A 12,964-nucleotide genomic window follows, 5' to 3' on the forward strand; every position below is an offset into this window, starting at 1 on the left:
CCCCTTTTTTTTTTTCTCAAAGGAGCCATGCCCCCTTGTCAGCTGTCATCATATAACTGCGTGCAGACCCAGGGGCCTAATGACAGGAGCTATAGTACATGAAAACACAATTATAGCCCTTGGTTCAATTGCTACTTTGTGAATGGCCTCTAAAAGAGGAAGAAAGGAACCAAACACATGCTGCCCTCTGAGAAGCACAGCAATCTGAACAACATCCTCCAAATTAAAAATCATTCAAATGTACAGAACATTATTCTGAGTCTGAACATTAAACCCTGTTTAAGATACTCTATATTGGTGGTACACTAACTGTAAGATGTGCTTAATGCAAGGAGATTTCATATGGGTATATTTGACCTTGTGTAGCTTGCTGCTTGTTGTTTTAATGAGCTAATATGAGCGATGGTGCATGCATATACGACCCACACATGAGCCTCTGTGTTCCAGACAATGTTGTTTTCATGGCAATATTTTGAAACTACATTAAGCATCCATTACAAGACACTGCAGGAAATATGCTGATAGAATCTGCAAAAGAACCACCGCCTGTGTTCATATTGTAAACCCTGACGTGCTTTACATTAGACAGTCAAAATGGCAGAAGAGAGGAGAGGCCTCCCACCATCTTTCTCAAATGGGAACAGTGACCCCCAATGGACGATGCAGTGCAATCAGACAAAGGGTTAAACACAGCATCATCCACCACATCCCCATGTATGTAGGTGCAGTGATGTTCAGATGCAGCAGGGGTCAGTGTTGTATTGCGGCAAAACCGAACATAAGCAGGCAGAATAGGAAAAATGGGGCTGCAAAGATCGCATCTGTCTCAGTGACACCACTAATCCCATTTAATCTGTTTGAGTTAATGTCCAGCTTTGCTAGTAACCAACCCCCCTTCCCTCCATGTGCAGGGCTATGAAAACAGGGGCAGGGGCCTCAGCAGATCCCATTAATGTAGTGACACTAATGGGCTAAAGTTGCACAGATGACACTCAGACACTTCAGGTGTCACCAAGTATGCAAGCACTTCATCACAGCCACACAGGGATACACTTATACAGGCACACTAAATTATCTGCACACACATAAGCCCAAAAGCTTAAATATACAGCAGTACATATGTGTATGTGTCATGTACACACAACAGAAGAACATGAGAGAAGCATGTCAACGTGATGCACTACACTACACATTGGAACACACATGTGAAAACACATTGTTCAAGCCAAGCAACAATTAAATGGAATGTAATTAAATATGTGCTAATTGAAGTGCTAATTAACTAAAACAAATTGATACAACTGTGACAAGGAGAGAATGAGAAATTTGTAAGTGACAGTGGAGAACAATACAAGCATAGCGCTGCATCCAGACATGGTCTGGCCTCTCTGTTTTTTTTTACCCCCTCTCAGGCCTGTCAAAACACACAGGCCTCAAAACAAAAGACCTCCCACAACTACCCACCTCCATTCTCCATAACGAACGCCAGATCCTTATGTCCTTAAAGTCTCCCATGTAGCATGGCACCACACAAGGTACCAAAGAAATGTGACCCCTGGCAGTGCTGAATTACAGTCCTTCTTCTAGGCTTTAACAAATGTATGATTTTGATGGTCAGTATCCTTTTCTTGTACTGATGTTATTATTTTTGCTCTGATATTCAGTATAACTAAGTGGTCACTGTAAAATTAAATAAGTACTACAATTCCCCAGGTTTTAATTTTCTGACCAAGTTTTGATTATCTGTGAAACTGCAGATACACTAATGATCCATTAAACTCACACAGATAAAATTTGTGACCCACCACGTCTATTTAATGCTTGGATGAAACACTGGAACAGATTGTTATTTCCATTTAAGTAAATGTCCCATTACACTGGTGATTCAACACACTTCATAAAAGCTTCCACATTTACATACAACTGCTGCCTTTTTGGTGCTCCCAGGGAAGTTTCCTCTGGTACACAGATTAGACAAGCAGAAGAACACCATCTAATATACATGGATAATCGGTCACGTTACCTCCCACGCTCCCAGATGACAAATAACCTTTTTAAAAACACCATAGCACCAAAGACATAACTACTAGGAAACAAACCCAAATCCCACATCTTACTGTAAAATGAGGACTAGACATAACTATCCCACATCTTACTGTAAAATGAGGACATTTAAATGCTTCTGCACATCAGGAAGAAACCTATCACCTGAAACATGTCACCATATCTTAGGTCAGAGACACTTTCCATCTCATTTTTATTTACATTCATCAAAAGGCCCATGTCAGCTGACAACATATTGGGGTGAAGTGACATGAAAGGCAAGACAATCTGAGAATCTCTGCTGAGTGACCTCATTTCTAACTCTTTGTTCTGTGTTTCCCAGAGCTACACTGTTCAGTTGTGATGAAGGCTGTTCAGATTCAAAGTGGGCTTCCCGTGGCACCTCCATTGAGAAGCAGATTCAGACAGGACTTTTGGTTATAAGCCTTAATGATGCAGAGGTACAAATTGCACAATTATTTTCAAACACACACCTATATTACAGTTTGCAATCATCTTTCTGTACAAGACCTTTGTGATTAGCCTGTGTGATAAAAGCATTTCACAACAAATCAGACCTCACATGACGTGTATAGCTCAAGCAATGATATGCTACTTTGTAGAAAGGTTTTGCAGAAGGAATATAACCTGAGACAACCGAGATTTCCTGGAGCACACATTTCTGAACTGCTCCCTAAACATTACTGTAATATAAACCACAATGATACCGTAAATCATAAAGCACGAGGTGTAATAAAGTGTCTCTCCCTGCTGCCTGCTCTAGTTAAACATCTACCAGGAGCAATATATCTGTTGCTATAGCTACAGATTCTCTGCTAGATGCAAAACTGGAATAAAGTATAATGTAGCCTGGGAGGTCCCACTTTAATAAATTACATAAAAAAGAAAGTAATCACAAGTAGGCAACTAGCAAAGTGCAGAGAAATAATGCCTTGACCAATTTGTCATGGCTAACACCTGCCTCCTAAGTCAAAAACCTATGCCTGCACTGAAAGCCTGCTCCACAGTAAACATTGCTTTACAATGTAAAGTAATATCAGACAGCAGACAGTATATCTAGGAGTTTCTCCTTGCCTCTGTTACCTAGTCCAATCCCAGCATGCAATAGCCACAGCTCTAACAGAGCATGACTTTAGCTCCCTGCTAATTTAATGTTCCCAGGCCTAATTGTCCCCAGAGTGGTTGCTCTGAAGTAGCCCTGCTGTATCTCAATGCCTATGGCTTGTTAGAAGTGATAGGGTGTGTGTGTATGTGTGCGTACAGACCTACAGTAGAACAACCCAGCCAAGCACCTTACACGGCCTGACATTAATCACTGTGCACTGTCCCATGCAATATTCACCTGGCTAAGCACAGCGGGCGCAGAGGTTGTTTGGGTTCAGCTGTTCTTTGTCAGTTTCATCCCTTTATTTCCAGGTCTATTTCAGTCTCTCTCAGTCTTTTTACCTACAGTATCTCTCTCACTCCTTGTCTAAGAGTTTGGAGGCTGTAGCTGTAGCCACAGCTACATGTGTTAGGAGTGGAGTGGAGAGGTGATGGATCTTGAGGAGAAATCCTGACAGGGCTAAATGTTCCTCTCTTTAATTAACTGACAAAGTAATTTTACAGGTGTTTCCACTGAATTCTGGCTTGCTGAGATGCTCCTTGGGTGACATTTATCACAGCTACATTTATAGTCTTGCTGTTAGCTCAAACCATGGTTATCTTGGTGTATCAGTCTATCCATCTATGGAGCTTGTGTCCATTTAGCAGACAGGAATATCTGCTGCTTCTGAGTTTACCATCTCTCCAAACTCTCTCCATTTTGGGGCTAATTCAGACTTGGACCCAGTTTAGTTCAAAACCATCTCCTGGAACAGGAGCAGCGGTTACAAAATCCTACACCCTCCTCCGCCTCAGTTTAAACACCTGTGGGACTGTTCCCTCATCCTTTTCCAGTCTTTCTCTGGCATCCCTGGCAAAGTCAACACAGCCAGCCCCAGTGGAAACCCATAGGGACGAATTTGGCTTCTCACAGTAAATCCACTGTGGTCAGGCTGTCTGCTGAGCAAAAATAGATGGCATTTAGGAAACTTGAAAACACATACCAAGAAAGGTGTGCACTCCCAGACACTTGTTCATATAGGAAAATCATCTCAGGGAAGAGTCAATAAAAGTCTACAGACCTTTTACCAAAAATCTGATATGTGACAGTTTTACCCACAGAATTTCATTTGCATCAATGCATTTTTTCAATCACTTATTACAGTACATATGGGAACTCTTTACCTTTAACTGACTCTACAGTATCACTTACCATGATGAATAGAGAGTAATGATAAGATTACTTCTTGATTCCCTTCATTCATATTTGAACAGAACGTCTTCAACCACTAGCTGTTTGCACTTTTAAGTATTCAAAGTTTGGACAAGTGACTTGTTTTACAGCACATTTATTCTAAATGTGCCTTGTTTATAAGCCAAAAAACATTAATACAGCAGTGCTATTATTGCCATGTTTATTATGGTGATATATTACCTCCTCACTAAACATTCTCAGTCAGATCTCTCTTCTAATTACCTGGCCTTATGCTCTACAGGGAAAATGTCAGTTTCATATTTGTATCATTTACATGCTGTATAAGCTGTGCTAGAGACTCATTAATGTCTCTTGTAAGTCCTTGGCCAGCTATCGAAGTTAATGAAGTCGGAGATTGCTCACTTTTAGCGTCACTAATTTGTAGTTTTATATTTAAGGAGATTCAATCCAAAATAAGGGCCCTTTCCTTTAAAAAGTGGTCTTTTACTTGAGTCATAAGTCACACTGTCATGGTTAAACCACATTAGAAACACAACAAGTTTGTCAATTGGTCAGAATAATGCTACTGGTTAAAAATCCTTAGCATAGCTGAGAATGAGTTTTGTAGTAAAGGCCTCTTCCTTTAACCAACCACTGCTCTAAAGGTTGCAGAATCTATGAAGTTTCCTTAATAAAATGAAATATGAAAATATAAAGTATAATACAATTACCATTCTAGCACTTTATATTTGTGTAAAATCTATAGCACATTATACTGGAATGAAAGCCTACACTTACAGTATGCTGTCTATTATGCAATTCTATGGGGTTTTAGTGCTTAAAAATCATGTTTGCAGAAGATCAGCTCTAAAACCATGAATTTCTATTTAAGAAAACTCACTCTGAAATAAAAAATGCATCATGCTCAAAAGGCAGATAATCATATTCCTTCTGGAAGATCTCCTGGGAATTTTTAATGTCAGCAATGAACATATCAGTGTGTGTGCGTCTGTATTATTTTTTTAAATAATCTGATACCAGATTTTTTCAGAGAAACCCATCATATTGTCATTTATCTCTCTTTCATAGACACGTGTGTGTTCCTCTGCCAACTTGTCTTTGATAAAGACAATTATCTGCCGTGTGATCATGCATACACGTTCATGTTGCAAGTAGCTAACTAAGTGATCTGTCAAGGTCTATTACAAGTCACGCTCCTCCACTCATCTCTGGCTTTCTACTCCGCACACACATGCACACACTCACTTTTGCAGACACCTCTGCAGCATACCTCATTATCCACTCATCTAATAATGCTCTTTGTTAAATTGCAGTGTTAAACCCGAGTAACTGGAGTAAAGGCCCTTTCTATCATGTTACCACTTACAAGCCTTGTAACCCCATAACTACATCAAGGATTTCACATTTTAAGGTTGATCTCATTACAAGTGCAACAATAGACAGTGTTTCCGTTCCGCAATCAACCATAACATTAAAAGCAGGTAACAGTAAATTGAGCAAAAGGTTGCGGCCTCAGGAGAATAAGAACAAATGTTTCTTTATGAGGCAGACTGAAAAGGTCATGTGCAAAACAGTTTTCAGTTAAATGCAAAATCTTGTGCCCTGCTTGCTACATAAACAGTTTAATTACAGTGATACTGATGTTAAATTGAACCAATATATTCAGTGAAACCTGCCAACTGCTGTTTCTAGGGATCTGTGTCCAAACAACAATAAGTTGGTCAAATAAGTCAACAATAAACTGCAGCTTAGTAACCTGAGCAGCATGACTGAGGTGGAGACGATTTACCTTGAACCCCAGTTTAAATGGGCTGGCAGCAGGGTTAGCCAGGGGATACAGTGTTGTCTAAAGGGCATCTCCTGAGCCAAGCTGCTACTGCTCAGGGCCGCTGCTCCCCAGTTAACAACCAGCCCATCATTATCAGCTCACCCGTTTCTGCCGCCACACTGCTGATGCTATTGCGTCTGTCACAGTCTCAGGCTGCACTTAGACTATCCTCCGGTGAACTGTTGATGCCCCAGCTAATCTGATCAGTCTTGGCTTACCACCTATAAACACACCTAGGTATGAAGCTGAGGGGGGTAATCCTGAATCAGCAGCCGTATGACAGGATGCTGGCTTCATGTCCACATGTTGACCTGATAGTGAAGGGTCTGCCTGAGGGAGGGGGGTTGGAATAACAGAGTCAAGTGTCCAGAGATGTTTTCTTATATGACATCGTTAGTGGTGTGTGTATGTGCAGGACAGGGTAAAGCACTGCAGTAATGGACAGGGGAGGTGATGTGCATGTGTGGATATCAGGGAGCTGCTTGAGCGAGTCAGCATTATGTGTTATTCATGACCCCCATTTGAGGTATACTGAAGGTCAAAACCATGCTGCTGGGCAACCTGAGAGCTGATCTTATATACAGCAGAGAATAACAGTTAAAAATAACTATGCAAGTTAGACTGGGGAATCTGTTAATGGATATTAGCATTAAGAGAAATAATAGATAGCAATTACCTACTATGTTATTGACAAGAGTGAGATAATTCCCTAATGATCTTCTTTTGCTATCGTTTTGCTCAGTGTGTGTCAAGGCACCTTGATGCACTTGAGCTCCTGCCTTCTGTCCTCCGGCAAGCTTCTGGCACCCAAGGGTGGCTCAAGGAGACCAACACCTCACCTTGCTCGCAGATCATGGTGTGTGACATACACTAGGGACACCTTCACTGACTGCAGCCGAATACAAAGACATGGATAGTGAAAGCTAAGCTGGGTGCCTGGAGTACGGAGCAGCCTGAAGGAAAAAAGTAGCACACAATCCAAATGCACTTGTGCTGCTAATTGTGATAGAGAGCATCCTAAATGTATACTTAGCTATCAGTGTATTCTATCATGTCACAATGTGCAAATAATTATTCATCACACTTTATGTGACTCCCTGAAACACTTTTCAAAGCTGTAAATAAGCTTTTCACATTCATTTCATATCAGATTGTGGGGAAAATCACAGCCTTACGTTGCATGAAAAGATCTAAAGTACAGTATGGCCTGATGGATACATGCAAAAGTAGATGTGTACATAGTATTGTTAGCAAAAGGAACTGTGAATACTAAACATGTCTCTGATAAAATCCACTGGCATTCTTGCCAAGGACATTTCCTGTGGCTCCTCAACAAAGCACAGTACATATGCAAGCAAATATGTTTTATATGCAAGGGATTCCCCCTATCAGAGAAGGGCTGAGGTTAAAGGAAGAACAGAAATCTCTATTGCTCTCTCCTTAGCTCTTGCACTCAAAGCAACTGCTCTCATGTTGTCACTCAAGAGTCACAAAAATCAAATGAAGCTTTCAACTTCAACCTTTACAGCTGTAATCATTGTAAGTTGAGCTGGAAAACAGGGTAGCAATTCCCTGAAATGTACAGGACAGAGGACAGATGCACTAAAAGAGGTCATTTATAAACTGCAGTGGTCACTGACTCACCAGCAGTAAATCTATCAACACCTCCTTCTCCACAACACAATCGAGGGAATGTGTCTGTATTTGTGGGGATACATGAAAACAAAAAGTTGTTCATAAGCTCCCAAAAAAGAGTTGCACGAGGCAGGTTGGTACACAGACATTTAGTCATGTTGTAATCTACCTCTGCTTGCCACACATGCAAATTCCTCTTTGGGAACTATTTATAAATCATATTATAAAAGCAGTGTGGGATAAAAAGCTGCCTGAGGTGTCTTTAGAAACAAGCCTTCTCACATTGCAACTGTACTCATAACTGAAGCGCATTCATCTTTGTAAATGTGCATAGGTGTGGGTCAACTGCTTTATAATTGATTGTTATCTATAATTAATTCGTTGTGCAATAGGATGAGCCTCATTCCTCTGCACTATGATTATGACTGGAACTGGGTGTTGCTTTTCCACTACATAATTGTTAGTTCTCAAAAAACTGGTAATGTAGCTAGCAATTAGGAGTTGTGGTTATGTATTAAAGGAATGCTGTAATACAAAGGTCGAAAGATATTTTAGCTGCTTGAGCTGTGACAGTGAAACAGTCGAACTGTGCTTCTGCCAGACGCTGACATTAAAGCAAGCAACTGTTATGAGAAAAAAGGAAGTTAAGCAACAACAAACCACCAGTGTGTAGGAAGCCACCAGTACTTTATAGATCAGTCCAACTGGGACCATTTATCTACAGATCAGTTTTTAGCAGTCTTTAACAATGCATGCATATCATGACTGGTGCGGTGTATGGTGGAATGTAGAAACACCGCCTCACTGCACTTCCATAAACACGTTCATCAGTGACAAAATACTAACTGATTTGTTGTTTGGCTGGCAGCAGTAAAATACAGCACACTGTGAAGGTAAGTGTATCTGTAAATGTGCCTTCTAAACATTGTTGAAACTGCACCAAAGGTGCACAAAACCATGACAAATAAACAAATGTAAGATGCAGCTTACTTATTCAATATGTAGGAATATGACTTCAGAAAAAAAAATACAGCTTATCTTGAGGCACAGAATCAAGACTTTCTGATTCTCTGCCTATGCACTTCAGGGACAAATAAATATCTTGCTACTGAGTAGGGTAGAAAAATATAAATTATAATCTCATAACACTTTTCTGCTGTGCTTTGAGCTGCTTTTACAGTATAATCTTCCTACTATTTTAATCTACTAGACAACATGTGCAGTGAATCTTAAGATACTGTAAAATCTAAAATTCAGCATAGATGAAATTAATAGGTTTTCATATGACAGCTTGCCGATACTTTGGACTTTCAGCTGAACTTGAATGCATGTCTGGTTCACTAATTGCATCCTATTGCAGTTACATTGTGGATAAGAGCATCAACTAAATACATAATTTCCAATAGATTCTTAGCAAACTAAATATCACAGCCAAACTCATTTTCAGCCATGTTAACTTCCTCAGGAAACCTTATCTAAAAGAGATATTTTTGTCTGTGGAGGAGGCCTCCGGGCTACAAAGCCTCATTATTTAGTTTGGCTTCCTGACTACATTTCCCCTCTTGTCCTCAACAGCACTATGGTGGATCTTGGCCTCAGACAAGAGCATAAAAACATCCGCCCATTTAAACAAACTGTTAACACATAGATGGGCTATCTCACTGGGACAGACTCAGAGTCTGTGGGCTCAGCACTGTGTTTAAAGCTGGGGAAATTGGCAGCCCTCGATGTGCATAAACAAACAAAAAGCCACTTCTGCAGTCATGAAGGGAAAAAGGACAGCACGACAGGGTGAACCCACCTGAAAGCAGCACACCAACAACAGCGCTCATCAGTGTGGACAAGTCTAAACGAGGTCTAAATGCTATTTAACTTCAAACATGATAAAGTTCCAGCATATCATTTGTTTCTTCAAGGGGAATGCACAGAACTCTACAATTCCAAGCAAGGACAAAGCTCCCAAAATGCACCTTGAGTACAGTCCTGGTATTAGCCAAGCTGTGCTCAGCTCTGTATCATCTGGTATGTCGTCAGTGCTGTGCTAATTGTATTGCTGAACTCCATTCAAACATGATTTTGCTTTAAAAAACTCTACAAACACATAGCTACCACCACCAAGCAAATAAGCTACATTTGCAAAAAGACAGGTAGTAGCCATCCATATAGCATTAAAAAGTGATAGCATGATCACAGTTCATGGCTGGTGCTTCCACAGAAGCAGTCAGCAGCATCATGGGGAAAACACCTGAGCACTTTAAATGCCTAGGAAGTAAAACATCCTCTCTGAAAATGAATAAAGAAAAAGAAATAATCAACTAACTTACTGTACATAAAGACCAATGGGACCCGCGTCTACTGTATTTCAAGAAATCAATGTACCGTAAATGTTAAATACATAATGATATAGACCATTTTCAACTTGATGGAGCAATTCACACAGCTCTAAACTGAGTCAAACTCCACATGACTGCCTTCAGCAGATGGATCTGAAGAACATTATTTTTTCCAGTGCTGAACACTGAGTTGTGGTTTGATCACGCACTAACAAAGGGGATATGTCTCATGTGACATGATGTCTTGACAACCTCAGCACTGTGGTACAAAATCCCTGCTGGCACAAGCAGTAAAGTCACACCTGACAGGAGTGTAAGGCACTTTTCACACTGCTCAACTTCTTTCTGAAAATTCCCCAAAGGTGTTTTTCTGCTTTAAAATGAATGTGGGGCAGCTGTCAGATAGCTGGGGAAGTAGAGAAAGGGCTACCCTGCTTTTTACTTAAATAAGAGTTGTGGAAATAATAGTGTTGACTAATCACAACACTGGATTGGATTCAGATGTTGCCTAAGAAGCTGGCAGGTCCCTCTGCATTGCGTTGCAAAAGGCCAGCATAGTAGACATCTCTTTCAATTACCAAAAGACACATAAACATAAAACAACAGACTATGTAATATACATATGAGGTTTGAAACACTGACCATTTTGTTCTTCTTGGAGTAAGTCTTCTTCAGCAGCCTCTCGTTCATCCTCTCCTGCTCCCTCTGGGCGTGATGGAGGAAGCCGTTCTCCAGGGGATCCACCACTGAATGGACATTCTCCTCTCCTTCTTCCACCTCCTCGTCTTCCTTCTTCTGCCGCTTCGCCATCTTTTTCTCTTTCCACCGCTCCTTCTTCTCCTGTGTCATCACAACTCCGGTCTTCTGCGGGAGGAAGAGAGCTGATTAAACATCTGGATGTTAACAAATGAGTAAGTGCACATGGGTGAACAGACACATCCAGATGATACATACAGTGGAGCGGTCACTGCATACATATAGAAACACCTGTAATCAACTTTTGATGAATCACTAATAAAAGAAGCAAAATTATTACATTTCAGCACGTTTTGCATGGAGCCTTGCTTTTATTGTTTTTTTAAAAAGCCCATTTTACTTTCCACAAGAATTCTGCACGTGCACCCAGTGATGCAGGCACTAATCAATGCCACCGTGACAAGAGAGATTATCTTCTTTTTGTGTCTTGTAGATTTCTTTAAAACCCTTGAAACAATTGCACACCGGGTGATGACAAGTCTACAGAAAAACAACATTTCACGCTGCCTTTGAACAAAAACAAAGATGACAGGTATATGGATGGATAGACAGACGTGCAGATTAATGTGTAAAGGAACAGAGGCAGGGTGTGCCACAGCTGGCAAACAGTCAAGCACGCAGCCTCTTTCACTCCTGGGTTATAACAAAGCAAGCAAACCCTCAAGCAAGGAATGGCAACGCACACTCTATTCTCCCCCCTCTCTCTCTAAAGTTATCTCTACTCCTGTCAACAGCAGAACAATGCCTTAGTGGAGCCCATAATCACTTTATGGCTCAGTTATAATGAGCTTATGATATGAAGTGCTGCTTTAACACACACTGGAGAAAATACTGTCTCTCTACAGTTACACTATGACCAAGCAATTTCCCCCTTTAACTAATCATTCCTTTCACACTTCAGTTCCCGGCTGTGTGAAACTGGTGTTTGTTTATTGGAATTCAAACCCCATTTGTAATTCCCCAGTATTTTACTTAGTGCTTTTTCTTCACCCGCTCCATCAACTCACCCACTGACCAATATTGCAGAGGCAGACAAAAATGGCATTGTGCTGTGTATGGGCTACTGTTACTGGTGCTGTGATGTGCAAGGCTGCTGTTCAAGTCTGTCATTTCTTGTCAGTGTAGTGCATGGAAATCAAGCATTTACTGATTTCCAGCAACAAGAGAGCATCTTAGCATACTCATGTGCCCATAATCTTAGTTCACAAGTCACATACTGTATGACAGGTTAAATAAAGGTTGAAAAAATAAAACATTTCCCAGAGCTCTGACACATCAAGTGGCAGTATGAAGTGCTCATGTCATAATGGACTTAATCATAATTACCAGCTTCTCACTTTACATTCCAGTTATAACTAGAATTATGACCTCACGGTTCTATGCCTCCACCACCCAGTCAAATTCACAGGTATGGGACAGAAGTGAGCTCACTGACCTAGACCTTTGACCACCAAAATTTAATCAATTCATCCTTGAGTCCAAGTGGACACTTTTACCAAATTTGAAGGAATTCCCGAGAGGTGTTCCTGACATATCATGTTCACAAGAATTGGACAGGCGGACAACCCGAAGACATAATTCCTCCGGCCGTGGCTATTGCCAGCACAGAGGCATAATAATGATCAAGTAGTGATATATTCAGTGTTGTACTACAATAAATAATTGTTGCACCACATGCCTGTTGCCTAATGTTGCCACCTTTCATCTATCCTCCCACAGATGATTGTGTCATTAGTGACAGAGCTGAAGTCAAACTGAGTTCTAGATGCATTGGCAGTGTGGGCAAAGTTAAGATCAATATGATATGGTAAAGAAGCGCATGCACCTCTTCCAGCCAGTGGAAAACAGTGCTGCCTGCCTGCCTGTTTGTGTATCTAGTGATTGAACTGAATTCTCCATCTGGGATTCTGCTGCCTCTTATTTCCAGATCTCATCAGGCCAGAGCGGTGCTGGTACAGCCTGTCGGCGGATATCACTGCTTGTCTGAATGGCAGAGGACGACACGCCACTGCTTGAAGCAGGAAAGAGTTCAAGGCCGGGGGCTGCTAG

The 12,964-nt window shown here is 41.0% G+C and overlaps 1 protein-coding gene across 1 annotated transcript in view; it reads right to left on the bottom strand.

Moving 5' to 3' along the window:
- The window catches only part of LOC109954808 (fibrosin-like 1), a gene marked incomplete at its 3' end in the record, with an annotated part of 273,238 nt that overhangs the window by 185,881 nt on the left and 74,393 nt on the right, over positions 1–12,964 (bottom strand). Inside the window, exon 2 of the mRNA XM_020590407.1 lies at positions 10,802–11,023. Coding sequence (XP_020446063.1) covers positions 10,802–11,023 — 222 coding nt within the window. The remainder of the gene's footprint in view (positions 1–10,801; positions 11,024–12,964) is intronic.

Source organism: Monopterus albus, unplaced genomic scaffold (assembly GCF_001952655.1).
Source record: "Monopterus albus unplaced genomic scaffold, M_albus_1.0 scaffold12.1, whole genome shotgun sequence".
In the NCBI taxonomy this organism is placed as follows: domain Eukaryota; kingdom Metazoa; phylum Chordata; class Actinopteri; order Synbranchiformes; family Synbranchidae; genus Monopterus; species Monopterus albus.